Consider the following 27,357-nt stretch of genomic DNA (forward strand, 5'->3'; position numbering starts at 1 on the left):
GGTCATCTAGTCCAACCCCCTGCTCAAAGCAGGACCAATCCCCAATCAAATCATCCCAGCCAAGGCTTTGTCAAACCTGACCTTAAAAACTTCCAAGGAAGGAGATTCTACCACCTCCCTAGGTAACGCATTCCAGTGTTTCACCACCCTCCTAGTGAAAAAGTTTTTCCTAATATCCAACCTAAACCTCCCCCACTGCAACTTGAGACCATTACTCCTTGTCCTGTCATCAGCTACCACTGAGAACAGTCTAGATCCATCCTCTTTGGAACCCCTGTCACGGCGTGTGGGGGAGACTGGGCCCTGCACCCCTCTTCCTGGGATTCACTGAGACTCTCAGCCAGCCAGTAAAACGGGAGGTTTATTGGACAATAGCGACACTGTCCAAAACAGAGCTTGTGGGGACACCCAGGACCCCTCAGTCAAGTCCTTCTGGGGGAGCAGGGAGCTTAGACCCCAGCCCTGGGGTTCCCTGTGTTCCTCCCCCCAGCCCCAAACTGAAACCAACCCCCCCCCAGCCGGCCCCCTTCTCCAGCCTGTGTCCACATTCCCGGGCAGAGGTGTCACCTCCCCCTCCCCCTCCTGGCTCAGGTGACCGGCTCTCAGGTCTCCCATCCCCAGGGCACATTCCCAGGTCAACACTCCCCCCTCCCTGCTGCGTCACATCGTCACAACCCCCTTTCAGGTAGTTGAAAGCAGCTATCGGATCCCCCCTCATTCTTCTCTTCCGCAGACTAAACAAGCCCAGTTCCCTCAGCCTCTCCTCGTAAGACATGTGCTCCAGCCCCCTAAACATGTTTGTTGCCCTTCGCTGGACTCTCTCCAATTTTTCCACATCCTTCTTGAGGTGCGGGGCCCAAAACTGGACACAGTACTCCAGATGAGGCCTCACCAGTGTCGAATAGAGGGGAACGATCACGTCCCTCGATCTGCTCGCTATGCCCCTACTTATACATCCCAAAATGCCATTGGCCTTCTTGGCAACAAGGGCACACTGCTGACTCATATCCAGCTTCTCGTCCACTGTCACCCCTAGGTCCTTTTCCGCAGAACTGCTGCCTAGCCATTCGGTCCCTAGTCTGTAGCCGTGCATTGGGGTCTTCCATCCTAAGTGCAGGACTCTGCACTTGTCCTTGTTGAACCTCATCAGATTTCTTTTGGCCCAATCCTCTAATTTGTCCAGGTCCCTCTGTATCCTATCCCTACCCTCCCGCGTATCTACCTCTCCTCCCAGTTTAGTGTCATCTGCAAACTTGCTGAGGGTGCAATCCACACCATCCTCCAGATCATTAAGGAAGATACTGAACAAAACCGGCCCCAGGACCGACCCTTGGGGCACTCCACTTGGTACCGGCTGCCAACTAGACATGGAGCCATTGATCACTACCCGTTGAGCCCGACAATCTAGCCAGCTTTCTATCCACTTCATAGTCCATTCATCCAGCCCATACTTTACCTTGCTGGCAAGAATACTGTGGGAGACCGTGTCAAAAGCTTTGCTAAAGTCAAGGAACACCACGTCCGCTGCTTTCCCCTCATCCACAGAGCCAGTTATCTCATCATAGAAGGCGATTAGATTAGTCAGGCATGACTTGCCCTTGGTGAATCCATGCTGACTGTTCCTGATCACTTTCCTCTCGTGTAAGTGCTTCAGGATTGATTCCTTGAGGACCTGCTCCATGATTTTTCCAGGGACTGAGATGAGGCTGACCGGCCTGTAGTTCCCAGGATCCTCCTCCTTCCCTTTTTTAAAGATGGGCACTACATTAGCCTTTTTCCAGTCTTCCGGGACCTCCCCCAATCGCCATGAGTTTTTAAAGATAATGGCCAATGGCTCTGCAATCACAGCCGCCAACTCCTTTAGCACTCTCAGATGCAGCGCATCCGGCCCCATGGACTTGTGCACGTCCAGCTTTTCTAAATAGTCCCGAACCACTTCTTTCTCCAGAGGGCTGGTCACCTCCTCCCCATGCTGTGCTGGGGAGTCACCTGATCTCTTTGTTCCCCAACCCCTTCAGTCGGCACCTTGCAGGGGAGGGGCCCAGGCCATCAGTGGTCAGGAGACGGGGTGTCGGCCATTCTCTTTGCGGACACCATCACGGTGATTGCCAGGGAGACAATCACCCCCCTTATCCCACCACCTGGATACTTGAGAAATGCCTAGGGAAACTGAGGCACCCACACAGTATTCAGCAAAATCATTAAGAACATTCCCACTTGGTCACAGGGGCGCTGTACCCACTGGGAATTTTGTGTAACATTTGTATGATGCATGTGTGTGCCTCAGTTTCCCGCATTGGTAAAAGAATCACTCCTGCTCTTGGGGCAGTGTGGGTGCCCTGGTTCCTGAGTGGAGTGAGTGGGTCTATCAGGAACATTCCAAATACACCCCCAGCAGAACCCCAAAAGCATTTAACCAGCCCCCTGCCCCACCCCCGACGGGCTGCGTGCCGGCACCGGGCGGGGGGTCCCCGTGTAACCAGCCCCCTGCCCCACCCCAGAGGCTCTGAGGCGTGTCTCCCCTGCCAAGGTACCAAGCAGCTGCTAACAGCTTCCCTGGGCATGATGCCAGCACTCCAGCACCGCACACCCACCCCCCATGCCTAACCCTAACCCTAACCCTCACCCTAACCCACCCCCCATGCCTCCTGGAGCCTGCAAAGCCCAGGGCCTCAGCCACAGGTGGGGTCCCACACACGCATGGGAGTGCTCAGTCTGCACACATCTGCGCCCTGAAGTACTGGGTTCTGAGCTCAGCTCCGCTGGGGTCGATCCGGAGTCAGCCCAGATTGCCAAGGGGGCAGGTCTGGGTTCTGAGCTCAGCTCCGCCGGGGTCAATCCGGAGTCAGCCCAGATTGGCCCGGGGGCAGGGCTGGGTTCTGAGCTCAGCTCCCCTGGGGTCGATCCGGAGTTAGCCCAGATTGCCAGGGGGGCAGGGCTGGGTTCTGAGCTCAGCTCCGCCGGGGTCAATCCGGAGTCAGCCCAGATTGCCAGGGGGGCAGGCCTGGGTTCTGAGCGCAGCTCCCCCGGGGTCGATCCAGAGTCAGCCCAGATTGCCACGGGGGCAGGCCTGGGTTCTGAGTGCAGCTCCCCTGGGTTCGATCCAGAGTCAGCCCAGATTGCCAGGGAGGCAGGCCTGGGTTCTGAGCGCAGCTGCCCCGGGGTCGATCCAGAGTCAGCCCAGATTGCCAGGGGGGCAGGCCTGGGTTCTGAGCGCAGCTGCCCCGGGGTCGATCCAGAGTCAGCCCAGATTGCCAGGGGGACAGGCCTGGGTTCTGAGCTCAGCTGCCCCGGGGTCGATCCGGAGTCAGCCCAGACTGCCCCGGGGGCAGGGCTGGGTTCTGAGCGCAGCTCCCCCGGGGTCAATCCAGAGTCAGCCCAGATTGCCAGGGGGGCAGGCCTGGGTTCTGAGCGCAGCTGCCCCGGGCCGATCCAGAGTCAGCCCAGATTGCCAGGGGGACAGGCCTGGGTTCTGAGCTCAGCTGCCCCGGGGTCGATCCGGAGTCAGCCCAGATTGCCAGGGGGGCAGGCCTGGGTTCTGAGCGCAGCTGCCCCGGGGTCGATCCAGAGTCAGCCCAGATTGCCAGGGGGACAGGCCTGGGTTCTGAGCTCAGCTGCCCCGGGGTCGATCCGGAGTCAGCCCAGACTGCCCCGGGGGCAGGGCTGGGTTCTGAGCGCAGCTCCCCCGGGGTCAATCCAGAGTCAGCCCAGATTGCCAGGGGGGCAGGCCTGGGTTCTGAGCGCAGCTGCCCCGGGGTCGATCCAGAGTCAGCCCAGATTGCCAGGGGGGCAGGCCTGGGTTCTGAGCGCAGCTGCCCCGGGGTCGATCCAGAGTCAGCCCAGATTGCCAGGGGGACAGGCCTGGGTTCTGAGCTCAGCTGCCCCGGGGTCGATCCGGAGTCAGCCCAGATTGCCCCGGGGGCAGGGCTGGGTTCTGAGCGCAGCTCCCCCGGGGTCAATCCAGAGTCAGCCCAGATTGCCAGGGGGGCAGGCCTGGGTTCTGAGCGCAGCTCCCCTGGGGTCGATCCAGAGTCAGCCCAGATTGCCAGGGGGGCAGGCCTGGGTTCTGAGCGCAGCTGCCCCGGGGTCACTCCAGGCGTGGAGGGGGGTCCTGTGGACAAGGGGCCAGCCAGAGCAGAGCAGTGGGGGGGTGTTGGAGACACAGGGCGGTAACTCGGGCGGGTGGAAGACCACGGGTGTCGAGGACGCCCCGGCTCCGGCTCCAGGCCCAGGCAAAGTGCATCTCGTCCCTGCCTTGAGCTCTCCGCACCCCGCCGAGTGAGGGCGGCGAGCGCGGGGCTCGCTCCCAGGCCCGGCTTCGGCGCGGCGCCGTGGAGCCGGGGGCGGACGCTCGGCGCGGACCGGGCGCGGCTCGAACAGGCCGGGAGGGAGACGTCCCCGGCGGCGCCAGCGGGGGCAGAGGGCGCTGGGGGCGGAGCTCGCCGCTCGCGGGGGCCGGGCTCGGGGCGCAGCTTGGCGGCGGCTCGGGCTCGCCGCGCTCCCCGGCGTCCCGCCTCCTGGGGGTCCCGGCGCCCCGAGCTGGCCCCGGAGCGGCGGCATGAGCGGCGAGCCCCGGCCGGGCCCGTCCCGGCTGCAGGCCCTGCGCGATGCGGCGAACCGGCTGCGGGTGCGCTCGCTGCGGGCCACGTGCGCGGCGGGCTCGGGGTGAGCGGGGCCGGGGCCTGCGCGCGGGGGGGCCCCTCCGTGCCTGCCCGTTCCCGGGGGGGGCCCCCCCTCCGTGCCTGCCCCTTCCCCCGGCGGGGGGCCCCCCCCTCGTGCCTGCCCCTTCCCCGGCGGGGGGCCCCCCCCTCGTGCCTGCCCCTTCCCCCGGCGGGGGGGCCCCCCCCTCCGTGCCTGCCCCTTCCCCCGGCGGGGGGGGCCCCCCCTCCGTGCCTGCCCCTTCCCCCGGCGGGGGCATTGCAAGGAGGGGGGGGATCGGTGCACGTGGGGGTGCATGGCACAGCCTCTAATGGGGGGGCATTTACCCTTGGGGGGGAAAAGGCGGGAATCGCTGGGGGCGGGGGGAGTCTCAGAGCCCTTCTCTTGCTTGGGGTGGGGGCGGGACGCTGGTTTGTCAAGGGTTAACCCCCCTCCTGGCAGGCGGGGGGGGTCGCCCCTCTTCCAGGTGCGGGGGCGTGTGAGGGGAGAGAGCTGCTCGCTGCTCTGATTGGCTGGGCCGAGTGTCACTCCACGGGGGGCTGCTCAAGCCTTGTGGCACGCCCCTGGCCCGGAGGGGTGGGGCTTGGCTGCTGGGGGCGGGGCCTGGGCTGGGCGGGAGCAGATTGGGGGAGGGCTTGGCTGGGATCCCGCAGGGGGGCGCTGGCTGACTCTGCCCCATCTCCCCCACAGCCACCCCACCTCCTGCTGCAGCGCTGCCGAGATCATGGCGGTGCTGTTCTTCCAGGCCATGCGCTACCGGGCCAGCCAGCCGGCACACCCCAGCAATGACCGCTTTGTGCTCTCCAAGGTGGGGCAGGGGTCCCCGTGGCTGGGCTATGGGGGGATCGGTGGGGGGTCTCCCTTTGCCTGGGGGAGGGGTCCCCGTGGCTGGGCTACAAGGGGGGATCGGTGGGGGGGGTCTCCTCTTGGCCTGGGGGAGGGGTCCCCGTGGCTGGGCTACAAGGGGGGATCGGTGGGGGGGGGTCCCCTCTTGGCTTGGGGCAGGGGTCCCTGTGGCTGGGCTATGGGGGATGGGCATGCGGCTTCCCCTCTGCAATCTCCCCTCTTGTTCCACTTGGGGGGATGGCCTGGACCGTGGAGGTGCTGGGGAGTCGGGGTCTAACCCTGCCCCCTGGCCACAGGGCCATGCTGCCCCCTTGCTGTACGCGGCCTGGGCCGAGGCTGGCTTCCTCAAGGAGCCAGAGCTGCTGAATCTGCGCAAGATCAACTGTGACCTGGAGGGACACCCCACCCCGGTGAGTGTGGGGGTCCCCGGGATACCAGCCCACTACCTGTGACGAAGTGGGACTGTTCTTAATGTTTCCTCTGAATAGTGTGGGGTGTGCCTCAGTTTCCCCTAGGCAGTTCTTAAGTCTCTAGGGGGTGGGGTAAGGGGGTATGGTCATTGCAGAGCCCTAGAGGGCAGGTACGTGCAGGGGTCTGGACACAGAGAATGGCCGACACCCTGTTTCCGGGCAACTGATGGCCTGGGCCCTTCCCCCTGCGAGGTGAGAGCTAAAGGGCTGGAGAACAAAGGGATCCGGTGACCTCCTGGCCCAGGAAAGGGACAAAGCCCAGAGCAGGGCGGGCTGGAGAGAGTTTTTCAGTTTGGGGCTGGCTGGGACATGGAGTGAAGGGCAGACGGGGTTGTCTGGCTCACTGCCCCCCAAAATGGGCCCGGCTGAGGGGTCCTGTTCTCTGCACCTACAAGCTCTGTGTTAGACCCTGTTCCTGTCGTAAATAAACCTTCTGTTTTACTGGCTGGCTGAGAGTCTCAGTGAATCCCAGGAAGAGGGGTGCAGGGCCTGGACTCCCCCACACTCCGTGACACCACCCCTCTCTGCTCCCTGTAGGGTGGAAGGCCACAGGGCCCATCCCAGCTGGGGACCCACAGTTGGGAGTGTGGGCAGCGGGGGGACTGCTGATAATGGGATACATGGTCCTGAGGGGTGCCCCAGTGGTGGGGCTGGGAGGGGCTGTGGGGGTCTCCCCACGGCTCCCTGCTGTCACGTGGCCACTCTCCCCACCAGAGGCTGCCCTTCGTGGACGTGGCCACAGGCTCACTGGGGCAGGGCCTGGGTGCGGCCTGCGGGATGGCCTACGCAGGCAAGTACTTTGACAAGGCCAGGTGAGTGCCCTGGGGTGGGGGGAGCTCCCTCAGCCTGGGGTAGGTGGCTGGGGAGAACTGGGTGGCAATGTGGGAGGGGAGCTGGGGGAGGCATGGCCCGGCTGTGGGGGGGCCTGGGGAGGTGTGCTCTGGCAGTGACCCTGCCCTCACTGAGCTGGGCGGGGAGCTTGGGGGGGCGTGGTCTGGCGGTGACCCCGCCCTCTGAGCTGTGGGGGGAGCTCGGGGCGGGCGTGGTCTGGCGGCGACCCCGCCCTCTCTGAGCTGTGGGGGGAGCTCGGGGGGGCGTGGTCTGGCAGCGACCCCGCCCTCTCTGAGCTGGGGGGGGAGCTCGGGGGGGGCGTGGTCTGGCAGCGACCCCGCCCTCTCTGAGCTGGGGGGGGAGCTCGGGGGGGGCGTGGTCTGGCAGCGACCCCGCCCTCTCTGAGCTGGGGGGGGAGCGCGGGGGGCGTGGTCTGGCGGCGACCCCGCCCTCTCTGAGCTGGGGGGGGCGCGGGGGGCGTGGTCTGGCGGCGACCCCGCCCTCTCTGAGCTGGGGGGGAGCTCGGGGGGGCGTGGTCTGGCGGCGACCCCGCCCTCTCTGAGCTGGGGGGGGAGCTCGGGGGGGGCGTGGTCTGGCAGCGACCCCGCCCTCTCTGAGCTGGGGGGGGAGCGCGGGGGGGCGTGGTCTGGCGGCGACCCCGCCCTCTCTGAGCTGGGGGGGAGCGCGGGGGGGCGTGGTCTGGCGGCGACCCCGCCCTCTCTGAGCTGGGGGGTGAGCTCGGGGGGGCGTGGTCTGGCGGCGACCCCGCCCTCTCTGAGCTGCGGGGGGGAGCTCAGGGGGGCGTGGTCTGGCGACGACCCCGCCCTCTGAGCTGGGGGGAGCTCGGTGGCGTGGTCTGGCGGTGACCCCACCCCTCTGGCCAGCTATCGGGTGTTCTGCCTGCTGGGTGACGGGGAGGTGTCGGAGGGCTCCGTCTGGGAGGCTCTGGCCTTCGGCTCCCACTACCGGCTCGACAACCTGGTGGCCATCGTGGACGTCAACCGACTGGGCCAGAGCGAGGCGGCGCCGCTGTGCCACGACACGGACGTGCACCGCCGCCGCTGCGAGGCCTTTGGGTGAGTGTCATGGGGGCGGGGCCGTGGGTGGGGTGGGGGTGGCCCTGGGGCTGGCTGACCCCTCCCTCCCTGGCAGGTGGAACACCTACGTGGTGGACGGCCACGCCGTGGAGGAGCTGGACGAGGCCCTGTGGCAGGCGGCCCAGGTGAAAGGGAAGCCCACGGCTATCGTGGCCAAGACCTACAAGGGACGGGGCATCCCTGGTGAGTGTCCCCCTCGGCTCTGAGTGCTGCAGCCTTGGCCGGGGGCCCCATGGCTGGCTCCCTGGCTGGTGAGGCCTGGTGGGAAGGAGTGCCAGGCCGGGGGGGCGGGGAGAGTGTTCAGTGGCTCTTTCTCCCGTGCTGACAGCTACTGTGGGGTGTGACAGAGTAGGGACCTCAGGAGAGGTCCTCCCCTCCCACAGTTGGTGAGAGAACCCAGGAGTCCTGGCTGTAACCCACCAGACCCTGCTCCCCTCTGAGCGGGGGCGAGAACCCAGGAGTCCTAGCTCCCAGCCTCCCCTGGCTCTAACCCACCAGACCCTGCTCCTCTCAGAGCCGGGGAGAGAACCCAGGAGTCCTGTTTCACTTCTGCTCACTCCCCGGGGGTGGTTCTGTGCCAGGTGTGGAGGATGCGGAGAACTGGCACGGCAAGCCCATGCCCAAGGACAAGGTGGAGTCCATCATCGGTGCCATCCAGAGCCAGATCCAGACCCACGAGGTGCTGGTGCCGCAGCCGCCCATTGAGGACGTCCCACAGATCAGCATCGCCGGCATCTGCATGCCCTCGCCGCCGGAATACGCCATTGGGGACAAGGTGGGGGAAGGGGGGAGCCCAGGGTTGGGAGAGCGGGGGGCTAGGGGAAGGGGGTCCGGACTGACCCCATCATAGCCTCCCAGGGTTGCCAGAGGGGAGGGAAATGACGCTCTCCCGCCCTGCAGGTGGCCACGCGGAAGGCCTACGGCGTGGCCCTGGCGAAGCTGGGTGGTGCCAACGAGCGTGTGGTGGCCTTGGACGGTGACACCAAGAACTCCACCTTTTCCGAGCTGTTCAAGCGGGTGCACCCCGAGCGCTACATCGAGTGCTACATCGCCGAGCAGAACATGGTGAGGGCTGGGGGCTGTGTGGGGGGCGGGGGGTTTCTCTGGGGCCGGCTCTCATGCACTATCCCCCCAGGTCAGCGTGGCTCTGGGCTGCGCCGCCAGGGACCGGGCCGTGGTCTTCGCCAGCACCTTCGCTGCTTTCTTCACCCGGGCCTTCGACCACATCCGCATGGGCGCCATCTCCCGGACCAACCTCAACCTGTGTGGCTCCCACTGCGGGGTCTCCATCGGTAGGCATGGGGGGGACGCTGTGCTGCCCTGTGAACCCCCAGGCCCTGGCGCCTTGGCCGCGTTGCCGGAGGGCCACGTGCAGATTGGTGGCAGGGCTGGGAGCGGAACCCAGGCGTCAGGGCTCCGGGAGGCTGCGTGGCCGGGGGAGTAGGCCGCTGGCCCCCAGTGCTGCCGAGCGAGCCTGCTCTCTAGCCCGGCTCCTCTCCTGGCTCCCCACAGGGGAGGACGGCCCCTCGCAGATGGCCCTGGAGGACATAGCCATGTTCCGAGCCATTCCCGGCTGCACTGTCTTCTACCCCAGCGACGCCGTCTCTGCTGAACGTGCTGTCTGCCTCGCTGCCAACACCAAGGTAACGGCTCTGGGGGGCTCCTTGCGCTGCTGCGTCAGGAGTGGGGTCTGTGGGGCGTCCTCAGGGGCCAGCTGCAGGCTCTGGCTCTGGGTGGCACCAATGATGGACTCCACCTTGTCCTTGGGCCTGGCCATGCCAGTTATCCCGCCCTCGATTCGCCTGCCCCCGAGAGAGAGTGAGGACTCCTGGGTGCTCTCCCCGGCTCTGGGAGGGGAGGGGGTCTGGTGGTTCAGAGCAGGGGGGCTGGGAGCCAGGACTCTTGGGTTCTATCGTCGGATCCGCGCGACCTTGGATTTCCTCCCCTTTGGGGTCCCTTTGCCAGTCATTTGATGGCATGCTGGGAATCCTGCAGCTGTCCTGGGTGGGTGCTGCATGCGTTTCGGGGGGAGCGGCTGTCGATGGCTTGGCCTGAAAGCTCTGCTGGGTCACCCAGCCCAAGTCTATCGGCCTCCTGGGTGACCTGCCCGGTTGTGTGTGGGATCACAGAGCCCCACTGTGGCTGGGGGTCAGCAAGGGACACAGCTGCCGGTTGGCACAAAGCTCTAAGCCTGCCTGTGACCTGCCTTGCCTGGCTCCTTGGCCGCCACCTCTACTCCCTAGGGCATCTGCTTCATCCGGACCAGCCGCCCAGAGACCCCAGTCGTCTACCCGCCAGAGGAGAAGTTTGAGATCGGCCAGGCCAAGGCAAGGGGCTGGGAGGAATGTGGGGGGCCTTGAATGGTGGCCTCACTCTGTGCCTCCGTTTTCCTCCTGCCCTGTCTGGATTGGAGGCTCTCTGGGGACGGGGCCTCACCCGATGCTGGGAGAGGGGGCAGGGCGTGTGTGGAGCTCAGGGCCCCGGGGTGCCACGAGCTGTCTGGGCAGTGCCCAGTCCAGTGGGGGTTGGGGGTCTAGATAGCACCTGGCGCAGCACAGGGTCCTTGCTCTGCCAGCCTCTGGGTGCTTCTCTTGCACAACCCTACGGGGGTGGGAAGCGCTGTTTCTGCTCTGGGCGTGTGGCCGTGCAGGGAACTGGCCCTGCTCCTGTCTGCCCAGGCCAGTTGTGGGGGGACGCTGGCGGAGCTGCCTCCCAAATGCCTCAGGGCAAAGGGTTCCCAGGCCAAGGACCAAGGGAGATCGGGGGCACAGGGAGCTGGGGAGAGACCCAAAGAGTTTACAGTCTAGAGGTGGGGTGGGAGGGGAAACTGAGGCACAAGGTTACCTGGCAGGTCGTTGCAGAGAGCCCAGGCATGCTGGGTTCCAGTCCGGCCCTGGGCCAGAGCAGAAAGGGGCTCCACTCTGTTCCTGAGCTGCTCCTGTGCGGGGTGGGAGCATGAAGTGGTTAATCTTTAAAGGAGGGGTGAGTGTGCCGGGGGCAGCAGTGTCTGGCAGGACTCTGGAGCCCAGGGGAGTCCAGTCAAGCGGGACAGAGGTGTCCCGTGCCAGCCCCTGCTGGTGTGTTGGGTGTTGGGCAGCATCTGTAACATGATTCCTGTGCATGCCTCGGTTTCCTTCTCCGCCTTCCATGGTGACCCGGTGGGGGGGAAAGAACTCAGCTGGTCTACACTAGGTTAAACCAGCTACGTCACTCAGGGCGGGGGGGGGAATCTCCCCCTCCCCCTGCTCTCCATAGCTGGGCTGACCCATGTCCCCAGGCAGACACAGCTAGGTGGCCCGGAGAAAAGACCTCCTCTCGGGGCAGGGCGATTTACCACAGTGGTGGGGAGCCCCTCCCAGTGCAGCAGGGAGTGTCTACACTGGCCTGCTGTAGTGGGTTCCATGTAGACCTAGTCCAGGCCTGCTCCCAGGGCAGAACGAGCTGTGGGTGGGCAGGTGTCAGCAGCTGGCTGGGCCGTTACAGACCAGGCTGAAAATCAAGTGGGACTCCAGCCAGAAACGCTCCAAGACCTGGGCGGCGGGCAGGCGCAGGCAGGACATGGGAACGGGGCTGGAGAGCCTGGGGGAAGGGGTCGGGTGACAGGGAAAAGGGCTGCCCTTGGGAGGGATTTGGAGCCCTCCCCTGGGCAGAATGGGGGAAAGAGGGAGCTAAGGCCGGGAGCAATCTCAGCTTGGTTGGCCCTTGAGGGCAGCAGCTTGGCCAGGTGACCTATCAATGGCTCCTTGTTCTGCAAAGGCGGCCATTGTGTTGTCCCTACACTCGGGAAGCCGGGCGGCCTGAACCAGCCTCCCGCAGTGGGCTGGCTGGGCTGGACTCTCTCCGGAGAGGGACAGGGAGCACTGGTGCCGAAGACCCATGGGCCTCCCCCGGTGCAACTATGTGGGGCCTTGGGGCCCGGTTTGCTAAAGGGGTCACTCCAGGGAGACTGGCTCCAGGCCAGGGCAGAGACCAGACCCGGTGACTGTGATAGCCCTGAATCTGCCACTATGTGGCAGGAGACTCCATGAAGTCTCAGCCAGAAATCCCCAGCTCTGGGAGGGGAGTGGGATCTGGTGGGTAGAGCTGAGAGCCAGGACTCCTGGGTTCTCTCCCCAGTTCTGGGAGGGGAGTAGGGTCTGGTGAGCAGATCCAAAGAAAGATTTAATGCAAGGAGAGGGAAGGTGCCTGCTAAGGCAGTGGGTTGAGGGAGTGCAGGGACCCGCCTGCCAAGGGAAGGGAAGGACTGGGAGGCCTGACCCTTGGCTGCAGGAATGGGTCTGGCCCTCCAGTGTTGGTAACTCGCGTCTCTGTCCCCAGGTGGTGCGTAACAGCGACGCTGACAGGGTCACGGTGATCGGAGCCGGGGTCACGCTGCATGAGGCCCTGGCTGCTGCTGACGAGCTCGCCAAGCAAGGTAACCAGCAGTCGGGGGATGGCCGTGAGCTCGCTCCTCTGCCCCTTTCCTCCTCTGACCCTCTGTCCCTTCCAGGCACCCGCATCCGTGTCATCGACCCCTTCACCATCAAGCCCTTGGATGCAGCCACCATAATCGCCAGTGCCAGGGCTACTGGAGGGCGCATCATCACTGTGGAGGATCATTACAGAGAGGGTAGGAGGCTATTGGCCGGGGGCTCCCAAACGCCTGTGGGGGATTGGGGAGCAATGGCCGGGTGGCTGCTTGCTCCCAGCATGGGCCGAAGCCAGCCTTGGATAGCTGGGGAATCCCGAGTAGGAGGGTTATTTCCCATTTTAGCGCTGGGCAACCCCAGCAAGTCTAGGGTGTTGAGGAATCTCCGCTGGGATGGGTGCAGAGAAGGGTTGGGATGGGGCAGAGGGGACCGACAGCTTGCGTTGTGTAGCCTAAATTACAAACTAGACAGGTCTGGGTGCCTGCTGGATACAGCGGGAGAAGAGCTGTTGAAACCAAAGGAGGATGCTGGCCCAAGAACAAAGGGGCGTGAACTTGGCCAAAGATTGACTGACACTGGAACTAAGGTTTCCAGCCATCAGAGGGAGGGTCTGGAACAGAATCCCAAGGGGAGGGTGGGGGGAGAATCTGCCAGGAAGCTGGATTGTGACAGGTTGTCTGGGCAAGGACTGGAAGGGATCTCCTGGGTCACAGGGCTGGCTTGGGAAAAGCCAGGGCCTGGTGACAGAGCTGGAATGGAACCCAGGTGTCCTGCGAGCCTGTCCTGACCACATGACACATCTCACGGAGGGGCTGTGACTAGCACATCTTAAGCAACCGAGACACCTCTGGAAAGGAGAGCTAGTGCCACGTAGTGTGACCCTTCTGTCTCTTTGCTAGGTGGGCTCGGGGAAGCAGTGGCCGCGGCCGTGTCCGGGGAGCCTGGCATAGTGCTCCAAAGCTTGGCGGTGTCTGGTGTGCCCCGGAGTGGCAAACCGGCCGAACTCCTGGACCTCTTCGGGATCAACGCCAAGAACATCATAGTGGCTGTGAAGAGCACCTTTGCCAACTAACGCTCCGTCCATGTCTAGGGCGAGGAGAACCAGTTGGTTTTCTGTCCTCCACCCCCACCTCTGTTCTTTCTACTAACTTCCTGCTCAATGTGACCGAAACTGCTACTATCACGTCTCCGGGGCTTGTGATCCCCCTCCTCCTCACCCCAGGGCTGGCACATGACTCATCTTGCCCAAGTCCAGCTGGTTATTTCTCTAGCAGGCTAACATTCCCTCCGATGGTTGAGCAACTTCCAGCCACTCCCCCGAGGAGCCCTGGGCCGTAGACATTCCTTGCTAACCCATGAGTAGCTTAGGCACTGCCTGCCACGGCTCCCATCAGCCACCAGGGCAGCGGTTCTTCAGGGCAAGGCGAGGCTCCCTCTCCCCATGGCCGGGGGGCCTCTGTCCCTGGGGTGGATAGTGGGGGGCAGGTGTTCACAGGCACTGCGATGGACCAAGCGGTACTCGTCCTACCTGAAGCTGGTGCGGTGCAGGCTTCGTCCATATGCTGCGCTCTGCTCCGGGCGGTCCTGTTCCTGCTCTGCTCCTAGGGGAAGGAGACCCACATTAATGCAGCAGCACCGTGTCTTAAGCTGCTACCCCAGCGTTCCTGGCGTGATCCATTCCCCTGGCTCGGTCAGTGTTCGAAACGACCAAACCCATCTCTCTTACGGGGCCGGCTGCTGCTGCGCCAACAGGGCGGCTTCCCTTCACCTGCGCTTCCAAATAAAAGGTTTAAATGGCGTTGGCTTGGTGTGACTCTGTGAGGGGAAGCAGGGCAGGGGGCTGGCTGCTGTTCAGCAGGCTCCTGGATAGAGCAGTTAAGGGCCCCCACAGACCCTGCGTGAGAGGTTCAGCCTGGGCTTATGCTTAGGGGGGCCGTCAGTGCTCCTCTCACTCCCATGAGCCCCTGGGGCAGGGCTGTCTGTTGGCATCACTCATGCCAATGGGCACCATCATGGCTGCCGTTCAGCGCCCCTCCCATCAGCCCCGGGGGCAGGGCCGTTGGCGTCACTCAGGCCAACGGGGGCCGTCATGGCAGCCGCTCTGTGCCCCTCCCATCAGCCCCGGGGGCAGGGCCGTTGGCATCACTCAGACCAACGGGGGCCGTCGTGGCAGCCGCTCTGCGCCCCTCCCATCAGCCCCTGGGGCAGGGCCGTTGGCGTCACTCAGGCCAACGTGGGCCGTCGTGGCAGCCGCTCTGCGCCCCTCCCATCAGCCCGTAGGGCAGGGCCGTTGGCGTCACTCAGGCCAACGGGGGCCGTCGTGGCAGCCGCTCTGCGCCCCTCCCATCAGCCCGTAGGGCAGGGCCGTTGGCGTCACTCAGGCCAACGGGGGCCGTCGTGGCAGCCGCTCTGCGCCCCTCCCATCAGCCCCTGGGGCAGGGCCGTTGGCATCACTCAGGCCAACGTGGGCCGTCGTGGCAGCCGCTCAGCGCCCCTCCCACCAGCCCCTGGGGCAGGGCCGTTGGCGACACTCAGGCCAACGTGGGCCGTCGTGGCAGCCGCTCAGCGCCCCTCCCACCAGCCCCTGGGGCAGGGCCGTTGGCGACACTCAGGCCAACGGGGGCCGTCGTGGCAGCCGCTCTGCGCCCCTCCCATCAGCCCCGGGGGCAGGGCCGTTGGCGTCACTCAGGCCAACGGGGGCCGTCGTGGCAGCCGCTCAGTGCCCCTCCCATCAGCCCCTGGGGCAGGGCCGTTGGCGTCACTCAGGCCAAGGGAGGCCGTCGTGGCAGCCGCTCAGTGCCCCTCCCATCAGCCCCTGGGGCAGGGCCGTTGGCGACACTCAGGCCAAGGGGGGCCATCGTGGCAGCCGCTCTGCGCCCCTCCCATCAGCCCCTGGGCGGGGGGCGTTTCCTGGGGGGATATTTTTGGTGGCACTTCCCCCTACCCCCCCACCTCAGGGAGGCAGGAGGGAAGGGCGGGCCCCTCTGGCTATCTCTGAGCCAATGGGAGAGAGGGCCAGCCCCAAAGAGGTTCGTTCCCATTGGCTTTGGCCTTGTCAATCCAGAGCTTCTCGACCTCTACCGACTGTTGGGCGGGTCTCGAGGCGCGAAGGGAAGCTCCAGCCAATCAGGAGACGAAGCCCTGGGGAAGCCTCGCGCTTCGTGGTTTAGGCGGGATGTATGGGAGAAATCGACCAATCAGGAGAGAGGCAGGGCGTGGCTAGAGGGAGCTCGTCCAATCAAATGAGAAGGAGGCGCTGCTAGAGGCCGCAAGGCGGCCAAGCTCGCAAGGGGAGGTGGGGCGTGGCTACCTAAAAGCTCGGCCTATCGGCTGAGAGAAAGAAAGGCAGCGACCAATCGGAAGAGGGGGATGGGGCGGATTGAGGTGCTGCCCAGCGAATCAGAAGAGGGACGAGGCGTGCGCTCCGTGAGGCGCGCGAGGAATTTCAAACGGGGCGGGGCGGGGGCGTATATAGAAGCGGGGGGCGGGGCCGAGGTCGGCCTGGCGGCGGCGGCCACACCAGCGGCGAGCGCGGAGCAGAGGCCGGGTGAGCGCCGAGGGGTAGGGGGTGGCGGCCCAGGTCCGCCCGGCCGCGCCGCTCTGGGGAGCCGGGGCGCGAGGGGAACCACAAAGCCAACCGCCCCGTGGGGGCCGTTAGCCCCCGCCCCGCCCCCCCGTCGCCGGCCCCTCCCCCCCGCTCGTGGGGGGGGGCCCCCGCCCCCCCGTCGCCGGCCCCTCCCCCCCGCTCGTGGGGGGGGCCCCCGCTCGTGGGGGGGGCCCCCGCCCCGCCCCCCCGTCGCCGGCCCCTCCCCCCCCGCTCGTGGGGGGGGGCCCCCGCCCCGCCCCCCCGTCGCCGGCCCCTCCCCCCCCGCTCGTGGGGGGGGGCCCCCGCCCCGCCCCCCCGTCGCCGGCCCCTCCCCCCCCGCTCGTGGGGGGGGCCCCCGCCCCCCCGTCGCCGGCCCCTCCCCCCCCGCTCGTGGGGGGGGCCCCCGCCCCCCCGTCGCCGGCCCCTCCCCCCCGCTCGTGGGGGGCCCCTCCCCCCCCCCGTCGCCGGCCCCTCCCCCCCCCGTCGCCGGCCCCTCCCCCCCCGCTCGTGGGGGGGGCCCCGCCCCGCCCCCCGTCGCTGCCCCTCCCCCCCCCGCTCGTGGGGGGGGCCCCGCCCCGCCCCCCGTCGCTGCCCCTCCCCCCCCCGCTCGTGGGGGGGGCCCCGCCCCGCCCCCCGTCGCTGCCCCTCCCCCCCCACTCGTGGGGGGGGGCCCTGCCCCTCCCCCTGCACCCTCCTGCCTCCCCATGGAGTGGTAGGTCTGCATCTCCCCACTTCCATTCCCTCCCCCCACTTCAGGGCCACGTACGGGAGGGCCTAGGGTACAGGTGTGTGGTGTCTGCAGGAGGTTACAGCCTGTCCCTGCCCACAGGCATGCCCGCTGCCCCCCGCCGGGACCCAGCCCGGTGCCCACCATGGAGTTGGTGCAAGCGCCCGCAGACCTGGCCCAGCTGCAGGCGGAGGTGGGGCGCCTGGCGGCCGAGCTGCAGGAGGCGACGCAGGAGAAGGTCCAGGCCGCCCAGTACGGGCTGGCGGTGCTGGAGGAGAACGGGGAGCTCAAGCAGCGCTGCGGGGAGCTGGAGGGGCAGCTGGAGGGGCTGAGCTCGGAGCTGTCCCAAATGAAGGAGGTAAGGGGGTGGCAGGCACAGAACAGGGTCAGCCCAGTTACCACTAGGGCGAGCCCCCCACGTCCCCTGCCCCAGCGCCCTGTGTGTGCCCAGAATGGGGTCAGCCTGGGCACTGCCGGGGGGAGCCCCCCACGTCCCCTGCCCCAGCGCCCTGTGTGTGCCCAGAATGGGGTCAGCCTGGGCACTGCCGGGGGGAGCCCCCCACGTCCCCTGCCCCAGCGCCCTGTGTGTGCCCAGAATGGGGTCAGCCTGGGCACTGCCGGGGGGAGCCCCCCGCGTCCCCTGCCCCAGCGCCCTGTGTGTGCCCAGAATGGGGTCGGCCTGGGCACTGCCGGGGGGAGCCCCCCGCGTCCCCTGCCCCAGCGCCCTGTGTGTGCCCAGAATGGGGTCGGCCTGGGCACTGCCGGGGGGAGCCCCCCACGTCCCCTGCCCCAGCGCCCTGTGTGTGCCCAGAATGGGGTCGGCCTGGGCACTGCCGGGGGGAGCCCCCCACGTCCCCTGCCCCAGTGCCCTGTGTGTGCCCATTGCACCCAGCGTTCTGCAGAGCACGTCGCGTGACGGACACCTCCTCCCCAATCACCTCTCTCTGCCCCACGTCTGGCAGGCCCTGGCTGAGTGCCACAGCAGCCACAGACGGGCGGCAGTGGCCGGGGAGACCCGGGAGGAGAGCCTGGTGCGCGAGGCTGCAGCCAGCGAGGCCCAGCTCGCAGCCCGCCTGGGGGAGCAGCAGGGGGAGCTGAGGCACCTGCAATGCCGGCTGAGCAACGCGGGTGCTGAGAGCGAGCGGCTGCGCGCCGCCCTGCAGGGCCTGCGCCAGGTGAGTGCCCTGCGGTCCCCTGTGCCCTCTTTCCCCCTTGGCTTCCCCAGCCTCCTGGGACCGACCCTCGGAGCCTTCCGCACCCCTGCGTCATGCCGTGCGCTCCCTGCAGTGAGCCCACCTGAATGGGAGGGACGCCTGTGGGAGGCTAATCCTAGGGCCTGATCACATCAGCCACACTATCAGAGGCTCGTTCACCTGCACGTCTACCAATGTGACATGTGCCAGCAATGCCCCTCTGCCATGTACATTGGCCAAACCGGACAGTCTCTACGTAAAAGAATAAATGGACACAAATCAGACGTCAAGAATTATAACATTCATAAACCAGTCGGAGAACACTTCAGTCTCTCTGGTCACGCGATTACAGACCTAAAAGTGACGATACTTCAACAAAAAACTCCAAAACCAGACTCCAAGAGAGACTGCTGAATTGGAATTAATTTGCAAACTGGATACAATTAACTTAGGCTTGACTAGAGACTGGGAGTGGATGGGTCATTACACAAAGTAAAACTATTTCCCCATGTTTATTCCCCCCTCCTTCCTCAGACGTTCTTGTCAACTGCTGGAAATGGCCCACCTTGATTATCACTACAAAAGGTCGTGTCCCCTCTCCCCCCCCCCCCCCCCCCCCCCCGGTAACCGCTCACGTTAAGGGATCGCTCTGGTTACAGTGTGTCTGGTTACACCCGTTGTTTCATGTTCTCTGTGTATATAAATCTCCCCACTGTATTTTGCACCAAATGCATCCGATGAAGTGAGCTGTAGCTCACGAAAGCTTATGCTTAAATAAATTGGTTAGTCTCTCAGGTGCCACAAGTCCTCTTGTTCTTTTTGCGAATACAGACTAACACGGCTGCTACTCTGAGACCTGTGGGAGGCTTGTACCCCGAGAGAGAGCACTGCCCCCTTCAGTGCCTGCAGAGGCTCTCAGCAGGGGGTTATTGGGTGTCTGGACCCAGCGTAGATGGTCCTTGGTTAGCGCAGAGAACAGGAAGTTACAGCCTGGCCTGGTTACCCAGAGCCCAGCCAAAGGGTGTCCCCTTGGCTCCTGCTTTGTCCCTCTCTCCTCTGTCCCATCCCACCTGCCCCCCTCCCCCCATAGCTCTTGGTTCCCTAGCTGTTTGCAGTGGCTGGGTGTGTGTGGTCCTGAGTTGCTAGGTAGTAAATGGCCCGGTGATTGGATTTGCCATTGTCTACATGTTGACCTGGGCCCCAAACCTGGGACAGCCAGGTGCCATTCCCACCTCCCCGAGAGTGAGCAGCCTTTCCCCACCACCTAGTTACCAGAAGGGGAAAGTGAGGCGCACGCAGGATTCATACCAAGTATTACAGCAGGTTCTGTCTCTGCCCCACCCTCCTGCCCACAAACTCCCCCCTTAGGCCAGTGAGCAGTGGGAAAGCCAGGAGCACTCGGGGCCCACAATGCCCCTGAGGTGGGCTGTGCCGTAGCTTGGGTCCCCGGGCTCTCTCCTTTCCCCCAGGCATCCTGGGTGGGCCCTCTCCTGCTCCTTGGGGGCACTAATGGTGCCCCTTTGCCCCAGGAGTGCCAGGCCTTGGAGGCAGAGAAGGCCCAGCTGCGGGAGGAGCTGAAGCAGTACAAGAGCCGGGAGCTGCGGCAGCTGCAGGACTGCGCTGAGCTGGAGGAGGAGAACATCTCCCTGCAGAAGCAGGTGTCCGTGCTCAAGGGCAACCAGGTACCTCGCCCCCAGCCTCTCACGCTGCGGGGCCCCTGTGGGCCGCCTCTCGGGATGGCGGGAAGATCTCCTGGGGCCCCTGTGCTGGAGGGGCTGATTGTGCCTCACTTGGGACAGGAGAGGGCGAGGAAACCGCTTATGTGGCCTGTGCTAACTCTTGCTTCCCTTCCTCAACCCTCTGAGGGTGTTTGGGGAGAGAACCCGGGAGTCCTGGCTCCCAGCACCCCCTGCTCTAACCCACTAGCCCCCACTCCCCTCTCAGAGCTGAGGGGAGACCCCAGGAGTCCTGACCCCCCCCCCGCCCGGCAGGTGGAGTTTGAGGCCCTGAAGCACGAGCTGCGGTGCCGGGATGAGGAGGCAGTGCTGGCCGGCGCCCAGCTGGAGGAGCTGGGGCGGCTGCGGGAGCTGGCGGAGCGGCAGCTGGAGGAGGCGCTGGAGACGCTGGCGGTGGAGCGGGAGCAGCGGCGGGAGCTGCGGCGGGAGCTGGCGGCCTGCACCGGGGGCCGCCCCGGCTCGCTGGGCAGCCTGCAGGCCGGCCTGGAGGAGCTAAGCCAGGACGAGGAGCTGGACAGCGGCTTCGCCAATGGCAGCGCCAGCGTGGGGGACTTCGGGGAGCGGGCGTCCACTCCCCGCGCCCGCCCTGCGCCCAGCCTCGTTGCCGACCTCTTCAGTGAACTCAGCCTGGCCGAGGTGCACAAGCTGCGGCAGCAGCTGCTCCAGGTCAGGGGCGGGGCCTGGGGGATTCCCTGCTGCTCTGGTCAGTGGGGGGGGGCCTCAGGGGCGCGGCCTGCTCCAGGTTGTGGGGGGGGCGTGGGGGTTCCTTGCTGCCTCATGGTGGGGGCAGGGCTTGGGGCAAGTCTCGGGGTTCCAGCCGTTCCAGGTAAGGGAAGATCCCAGAGCATCTCGTGTTAGGGGGAGGGGGCCTGGAGGCTCAGGGCAGGGTATGGGGCGGCAGAGCACCTCGCGGTGGGGGTCTTGGTGCCAGGGGCTCCCAGGGGAGGGTGGCCTGGTGTCTCCTCCCCTGTACCCGACCCCGGTTCAGATCCAAGAGTGGATGAAGGGCTGAGCCCATTAGGTGGGTGAAGAGGGGCCTGGCCACTAGCAATGGGGAGCCCGATTGGCAGGAGCAGCTGGGGGGGGAATGTGTCATCAGTTAACCCCTTCGTTGCCAACCCCCCCTTCTCTGCACATTAATGAGGCCATTAAGACTTCTGTAACCAGGAAGCAGCCTTCCCTGCCCCCACCCATTTTGCCCCTGGAATATCAGACTGAAGTCAGTGGGGCTGGCGTCCAGCTGGTGTGAACTGGGAATTCCTTGCGCTTGGTCCGAGCAGTGAGTCCCGCCTGTCTCCCAGCGTGGCCCGCAGCTGGCTCTCGCCTGCTGGCTCTCGCCTGCGCGGTCGCCCTCGCTGAGGGGGTGGAGCAAGGCAGGAAGCCACTGATACACCCCACATCCTGCAGCAGCAGGCCCCCGCAGAGCGCATCTTGTCTCGCTTGGTGGCTGCACCTGGGCCCTGCCAGGTTAATGCTGCGCCAGGCCTCCGTGCCAGCTCTGGCGTGGCTTCTGGGGAGTCCCCTCCCCCAAGTTGTCTCTGGCACCCAGCAGATCTCCGAGCCCCTGGCAAGCAGGTGCTGTAACCATCCAGCCCCCTGGGGCTTTCCACAACACGCCCTTGTGCTTGGTAGCTACAACACTGCTGTTCTGGCTTCCCGTCGAACCCGCACAGCACTCGGAGACACGGCCCGGGAGCCCCCACCCGTCGTGTGCTGGGTGCCGTATGCCCCCTTCCCCCCATGGAGACTGGCGCCGGGCGCAGCGCGCGCACACCAAGAGCGGGTCCCTGAACAGACAACGGGGGGAGGGGAGAGAGGTGTGCCAAAGGTCACAGCCAATCTGTGGCAAATTGGGGATTGAACCCAGGAGTCCTGGCTCCTAGCCCCCCTGCTCTAATCCACAAAACCCCTTGCTCCCCTTCCTCAACCCTCTGAGGGTGTTTGGGGAGAGATCCCAGGAGTCCTGGCTCCCAGCCCCTGTCACGGGGTCCCCGGGCGATGCTCTGGATCTGCTCCCTACGAAGCCGGGCAGGACTCCGGGGGAGTCTCCTCTCGGGGAGCAGCCTGTCTGCAGGACACACAGCTCACCCGGCTTCCCCCTTCCTGGCTCTGACCCCGGAGCCTCCAGCCTCCTCTGCCCCTCCGGGCACTTCCCCCAGCGAGTCCGCCCAGGCGGGGTCCTGGGGGGGCCAGAGGGTCCTGCCCCCCAACTCTGCAGTCAGACGGGACTCTCAGCCAGCCAGTAAAACAGAAGGTTTATTAGACGACAGGAACATGGTCTAACACAGAGCTTGTAGGTGCAGAGAACCAGACCCCTCAGCCGGGTCCATTTTGGGGGGCAGTGAGCCAGACAACCCCATCTGCCCTTCAGTCCACGTCCCCAGCCAGCCCCAAACTGAAACTCTCTCCAGCCCCACCTCCCCTGGGCTTTGTCCCTTTCCCGGGCCAGGAGGGCACCGGATTCCTTTCTTCTCCAACCCTTTAGCTCTCACCTGGCAGGGGGAAGGGCCCAGGCCATCAGTGGCCAGGAGACAGAGTGTCGCCATTTATGTACCCTGGCCCTTTGCTCTGCAACAATTACACTCCCTGCCTTATCCCACCCTCTAGAGACTTATGAAATGCCTAGGGGAAACTGAGGCACCTCTACAGTGTTCAGAGGAAACATTAAGAACAGTCCCGCTTCGTCACAGCCCCCCCCCAACCCCTGCCACTCTAACACACGAGACCCCATGCTCACAGGCCTGCCAACTCTCTCTGCAGGTGGACCGGGAGAAAGCCTCCCTGGCAGCTGATGTGCAGGAGGCCCGGGGGCAGCTGGACAGCGCCAGGGTGGCCTTGACGGATCAGCAGCAGCGCAATGGCCTCCTCCTGGAGCAGCTCAAGGCCAGGCCAGCATCCCCGGAGCCCCAGCCCTGGCAGGACCTGGTGGCGCAGCTGGAGGGGCAGCTGCGGGCCTCCCGGAAGCTGGCAGGGGAGCTGCAGGCCCGGCTGGCCCAGGCCCAGGAGGAGCTGCTGGGGCTGACGGAGGAACTGGCCACCCTCTACCATCAGGTCTGCGCCTGGCGTGGCCTGACGCCGCAGCGGGTGGTGCTGGATTATTACCGGGACGGGCGCGGCACCAGGAGGCTGCTGGGCAAGAGGGAGCCGGCGGGCAAGACCCATCTCCAGCCGGAGCCAGGGGCGGGGCCCTGTGAGGACCAGTCACCTGCTGGGGAGCCCCTCAATGTCTCCAACCTGGTGGTGGTGCTGCGGGAGCAGCTGGGGCACCTGCAGGGGGCGCTGGTCCTGTGGCGGCAGCGGCCCCCCGGGCAGGGCCCGCCAGCCGCCGAGCTGGAGCAGGACAAGGAGGTGCTGGCTGAAGAGGTGATGAAGCTTCGCTCCCTGCTCAGCACCAAGCGGGAGCAGATCGCCACGCTGCGCACCGTGCTCAAGGCCAACAAGCAGGTGGGCGCGCTGCGGGGGGCTCGTCCGGGCACCTTAAGCCCTCCCTTTAAGGGGGCATGGGGCAGCCTGTCTGGATCCAGTCAGCCATCTCCTTTAATGGGGGGAGGGGTTGCGGCTGCAGTGGGAGCTCTGTGCGAGGGGGGGGCGTAGGCCCAACCGACTCCGAGATGCAGAGGCTCTGTGTATGGGGGGGGCTGTGGGTGTGTCCGGGTACATGGGGGAGACGGGCTTGTCTGGGTCTCGCCCCCCAGAGGGCAGAGGCTGGGTGGGGGTGGGGGCTGCGGGCCCAGCTGGCTCTCACCCTCCCATCTCCACAGCCGTCTGTGGGTGTGGGTGTGTCCGGACACGTGGGGGCGTGGGCCCTCCGGCTCTCGCCCCCCAGCTCCCCCCAGAGGGCAGAGGCTGTGGGTGGAGGATGGGGATTGCATGCAGGGGGCGTGGGCCCATCCGGCTCTCCCCTCCCCACACTGCCTCGTTGCATGGTGGGGGGCACAGGCCTGTCCAGCTCCCACCTCCCGTCTCCCCCAGAGGGCAGAGGGTGGGGCTGCGGGAGGGGGGGCACGGGCCCACCCGGCTCTCACCCCCCATCTCCCCCCAGACGGCGGAGGTGGCGCTCTCCAACCTGAAGGGGCAGTACGAGGGGGAGAAGGCCCTGGTGTCGGACACCATGCTCAAGCTGCGCCGCGAGCTGAAGGCCTTGAAGGAGGACGCCACCACCTTCTCCTCCCTGCGCGCCATGTTTGCCAGCCGGTGAGGGGAGCCCCCGATGGGGCACAGGGCTGGAACTGCCCGCCAGGAAGCAGGACTACTGGGTGGGGATGGGGCTACTTAGGGGGCGGGGCTAGCCACAGGGGACTGAGCCGGGGCGGGCGGAGCCCCCATCCTGACCCCCTGTGTCCCCCAGGTGTGACCAGTACGTCTCTCAGCTGGACGAGATGCAGCGGCAGCTGGCCGTGGCGGAGGATGAGAAGAAGACGCTCAGCTCCTTGCTGCGCATGGCCATCCAGCAGAAGCTGGCACTCACCCAGCGCCTGGAGAGCCTGGAGAGCCCAGCCCACGGCACCCGGGCCAGACCACGCAGCACCAGGAGCACCGCGGTACGGCACAGGCCAGCCCCCAGCCTGTTAGCCTGCCCCCTTCATGGCTTCCCAGGGGCACCTCCAGGTGGCACAGAACCAGGATGGGGCTTTGGAGGGCCTGGCTGCACCCCACAGCCACGGTCCTGTTCCAGACCTTGGGGCCAGAGGGAGTCCCTCATCCCCTGCCCCCAGGGGTGGCAGCCTGGGTCCCCAGCAGTTGGGGCGCATGGGCTCCTGTGCTCCTGAACCCAACAAAGCCCCTTGCTGGGGTGGGAGTTCAGGAGCCTGGAGGTGTCTTTTTCTGTCTCTTGAAGTGAAGGGCTCAGGCTCTCTGCAGACTCAGGCAAAGCTCCCTGGCTACCGGTTGTCCAGCCATGGGGCCTGTGCCCTGGCTGGTCTCTGCCCCCCAGGCAGGGAGGGGGCAGTGGGGCTAAGGTGTGCAGGGCAGGGATTGGTGCCGTGGGTTGTGGGCGTATCCCTTTTGCTCTGCTCCGAGGGTAACTGGGTTTTTCCCATGCAGCACTGAGACCTCAGCGGCCTTGCAGAGAAACATGCAGGATTGGTGCCAACCAGAGCCAGCGCCAGGACCGGCACCGCCCTTCACCGCCCGTGCCTTCAATGCTGCAAACTGCCGACAGACCCCTGACCTCTGCCGCAGCTGCCCCCGCCAGCGGGCGGCTGCCGGGCCTTAACCGCTCAGGGCTAGGTAGGGTGTAGCCAGCCGGCCCACTGCGGGCTGGGGGCGGAGCACTGGCCGGTGTCTCTGCCTTGCTGAGGGAGACCTCCTCCTCCTCCTGCCCTCATGGGGGTGGCTCAGGGTCCCACACTTACAGGGCAGGGGCCAAGCCTGGTGCTCAGAGACCCCCCCCCACACACACACACACAGGGCAGGGGCATCTCGGTGCGGGGCCGGGCCTGGCGCTCAGAACCCTCCCCCCACTGACAGGGAAGGGGCATCTCGGTGCGGGGCCGGGCCTGGCGCTCAGAGACCCCCCCCACACACACACACACAGGGCAGGGGTGTCTCAGTGCGGGGCCGGGCCTGGCGCTCAGAGACCCCACACACACACACACACACAGGGCAGGGGTGTCTCGGTGCGGGGCCGGGCCTGGCGCTCAGAGGCCCTCAACACCTGCACTTTCGAGGCACTATCCCCTTTTCTCACTGCACCGTTTTGCACTTCGAGCTGGTGATCTCAGGGGAGTGGCTGGGGGGTACCCGGGGTATGGGGGCGTGCGCTGTATGAACTGCTCTGTGTATCCCCCGGGGTCAGACACGTGACCGGGGCCTGGTTACTTTGCCTCTAATTAAACAGCTTTTGTCTCCTCTCAGGCCTGGACCTCTGGTTGGGGGGTGGGCGACGGCGCTGCGTGGCCCGTGCCATGCACCCCACGGCTGTAGGATGGGGGGCGGATCAGAGTGAATGGGCTGTGGGGAGCTTGGGTGGCAGGCTGGCCGTGAGGGCACATCATGCTGGCTTTAGCAGGGGCTGTGGGGGTCTTTGCTTCGGCCTCCCCCCTGAAGTGCCAGGTGCTGTACTGACTGCCCCATATGCCTCCAGCCTCCCATGCCACAGCTGGGTCAGGGCCCACATTGTGTGGAGTGCTACATTCCCACCCCCGGTGATTGGAGTCCTCTTGTTGTATGGGGTCCCCTGTAGACCCTTGGGCCTGAGATCAGGGTCCTCCATTGTGCTGGGTGCTGCATGGCTCCCCTGCCTGAGCTGGGGGTCCCAGTGTGGGCTGGGCATGGCACAGTCCCTGCCTGCAGGAGCTCCTGGCCTGGAGCAGACAAAGGGGGGGAAACTGAGGCCCAAGGGAGGCCATCCTTGCCCCTCGCTCATAGAGCAGGTCTGTGGCAGAGGTGGGGATAGAACCCAGGTGTCCTGCCTCCCAGCCTTCCCACTCCACCCCCCTGCCTGGGCCCCTGGCTTACCGGAGAGGAAATGAAAATCTGACCCGCCTGGGGCTGGCTTGGTCTAGACGGGCCCTTGGCAGGGGAAGCAGTGACTCAAACCTGGCTGGGAATATGAATGAGATGGGGGGAGGGTGCTGTCAGGCTGGCTGCTGTGCAGATCCCAACTGGGGGGGCTATAGGGGCGGGTGCTGCGCAGCTCCCCTTGACCTGGCCCTCTGCAGCCCCTGCATTGGGATTGTAAGGGTGAGCAGGGAAACTGAGGCACAGGGGGCGTGACTTCCCCCAAGGTTACACAGCGGCTCTGACCCGGAACCCAGGAATCCTGGCTCCCAGCCCCCTTGTGCTCTAGCTCCCTAGGCCCCATTCCTCTCCCAGACCTGGGGAGAGAACCCAGGAGTACTGTGAGCACCCCTCCCCCCCCTCTAACCACCAACCCGGGGGGAGCAGAGATCACTGTTCAGCTGGATCTCACTGGCTGCACTTCCTGTCTTACATAATGTCCAACTGCTCACCAGCTGGCCTGCCCCAGCCTCCTGCCAGGGGCTCCTGTAACCAACCCAGCTGGGGGGGCTACATCCCAGCATCAGGTGCGGGCCCCCTATAACCAGACTGGGGGCTGTCCTGTCATCGGGCAAGGGGCCCCTATAACCAGCCCCAGACAGAGGGGCCATGTCTCTGTGCCAGGCGAGGGGTCCCTGTATAACTGGTGCCAGCTGGAGAGGCCGGTCCCAGCGTCAGGCGAGGGGTCCCCTGTGACAAAGTGGGGGGTTCTCTTGGTGTTATCAGTGGTTTGCATGCAGAGGGGGTGGGACTCAGTTTCCCTGGGTGTTACGGGTTTAACGAGGGGGTGGGAGAGGGGGTTTGTGGGGACACAGGGCCAGCGAGGGAATGTGGGACCCCGGCCAATGGCCTGGAGAGTGGAGACCCCAGCGACTGGGGACTGGCAGCCCCAGCTTGGGAGTCCCAGTTGGGTCTGGCCAGTGGGGGGACAATGGGCTGCAGAGAGAGGACCCCGGTGACTGGTCCAGCCAGAAGGGGCCCAGGCAACCCTGTTTACCAGGCAACAATGGACAGAGGGGGGGCTTGGGGCCGGTGATAGCAGATGCCCAGCGGGGAAGCAGGGGGCCTCGGGACTGGGGGGGAGGGAGCAGCCGGAGCCCCCTGGATGCAGGGGAGACTGGGACGTGCTGGGCTGAGGGGGGCCAGGCCTGAGGCCGGAGAGTTTCCTATGCTGGGTTCAGACGCTCACTAAACCCTCCTGCTTTATGCTGGCTGAGTGTCACTCCAGTCTAGAGAACAGGGGGGCATTATTCTCTCTGGGTGTGGGGAGCTCGGGGGGGGCCTTATTCCCTCTGGGGGTGG

General features: G+C 65.7%; 2 protein-coding genes across 4 annotated transcripts; both read left to right on the forward strand.

Moving 5' to 3' along the window:
- Positions 1-4,535: 4,535 nt before the first annotated feature.
- Positions 4,536-14,105, forward strand: TKTL1 (transketolase like 1). Of its 2 annotated transcripts, none has more exons than XM_074936976.1 (14): positions 4,536-4,627; positions 5,350-5,467; positions 5,802-5,915; positions 6,690-6,787; positions 7,691-7,882; positions 7,959-8,086; positions 8,485-8,678; positions 8,804-8,968; positions 9,039-9,195; positions 9,416-9,546; positions 10,147-10,230; positions 12,221-12,317; positions 12,393-12,512; positions 13,212-14,105. In XM_074936976.1, exons 1-14 carry the CDS (start codon positions 4,608-4,610, stop codon positions 13,382-13,384), a joined length of 1,791 nt encoding a protein of 596 aa, XP_074793077.1. In that variant the 5' UTR covers positions 4,536-4,607; the 3' UTR covers positions 13,385-14,105. The 2 variants fall into 2 exon arrangements, with proteins under 2 accessions (XP_074793077.1, XP_074793076.1); XM_074936975.1 differs by having other exon boundaries at positions 4,559-4,665.
- A 1,701-nt stretch (positions 14,106-15,806) lies between these two features.
- On the forward strand, positions 15,807-25,263 carry LOC141976173 (protein bicaudal D homolog 1-like). 2 transcript variants are annotated; one of them, XM_074936968.1, is made up of 9 exons: positions 15,807-15,859; positions 16,728-16,983; positions 17,588-17,800; positions 19,348-19,500; positions 19,810-20,220; positions 22,315-22,998; positions 23,597-23,748; positions 23,903-24,095; positions 24,598-25,263. In XM_074936968.1, the coding sequence occupies exons 2-9, from the start codon at positions 16,771-16,773 to the stop codon at positions 24,601-24,603; spliced, it is 2,025 nt and encodes a 674-aa protein (XP_074793069.1). In that variant the 5' UTR covers positions 15,807-15,859; positions 16,728-16,770; the 3' UTR covers positions 24,604-25,263. The 2 variants fall into 2 exon arrangements, with proteins under 2 accessions (XP_074793069.1, XP_074793070.1); XM_074936969.1 differs by lacking the exons at positions 23,597-23,748; positions 24,598-25,263 and having other exon boundaries at positions 23,903-24,023.
- The last annotated feature ends 2,094 nt before the right edge of the window (positions 25,264-27,357 follow it).

This window comes from Natator depressus, chromosome 23 (assembly GCF_965152275.1).
Source record: "Natator depressus isolate rNatDep1 chromosome 23, rNatDep2.hap1, whole genome shotgun sequence".
NCBI lineage: Eukaryota > Metazoa > Chordata > Testudines > Cheloniidae > Natator > Natator depressus.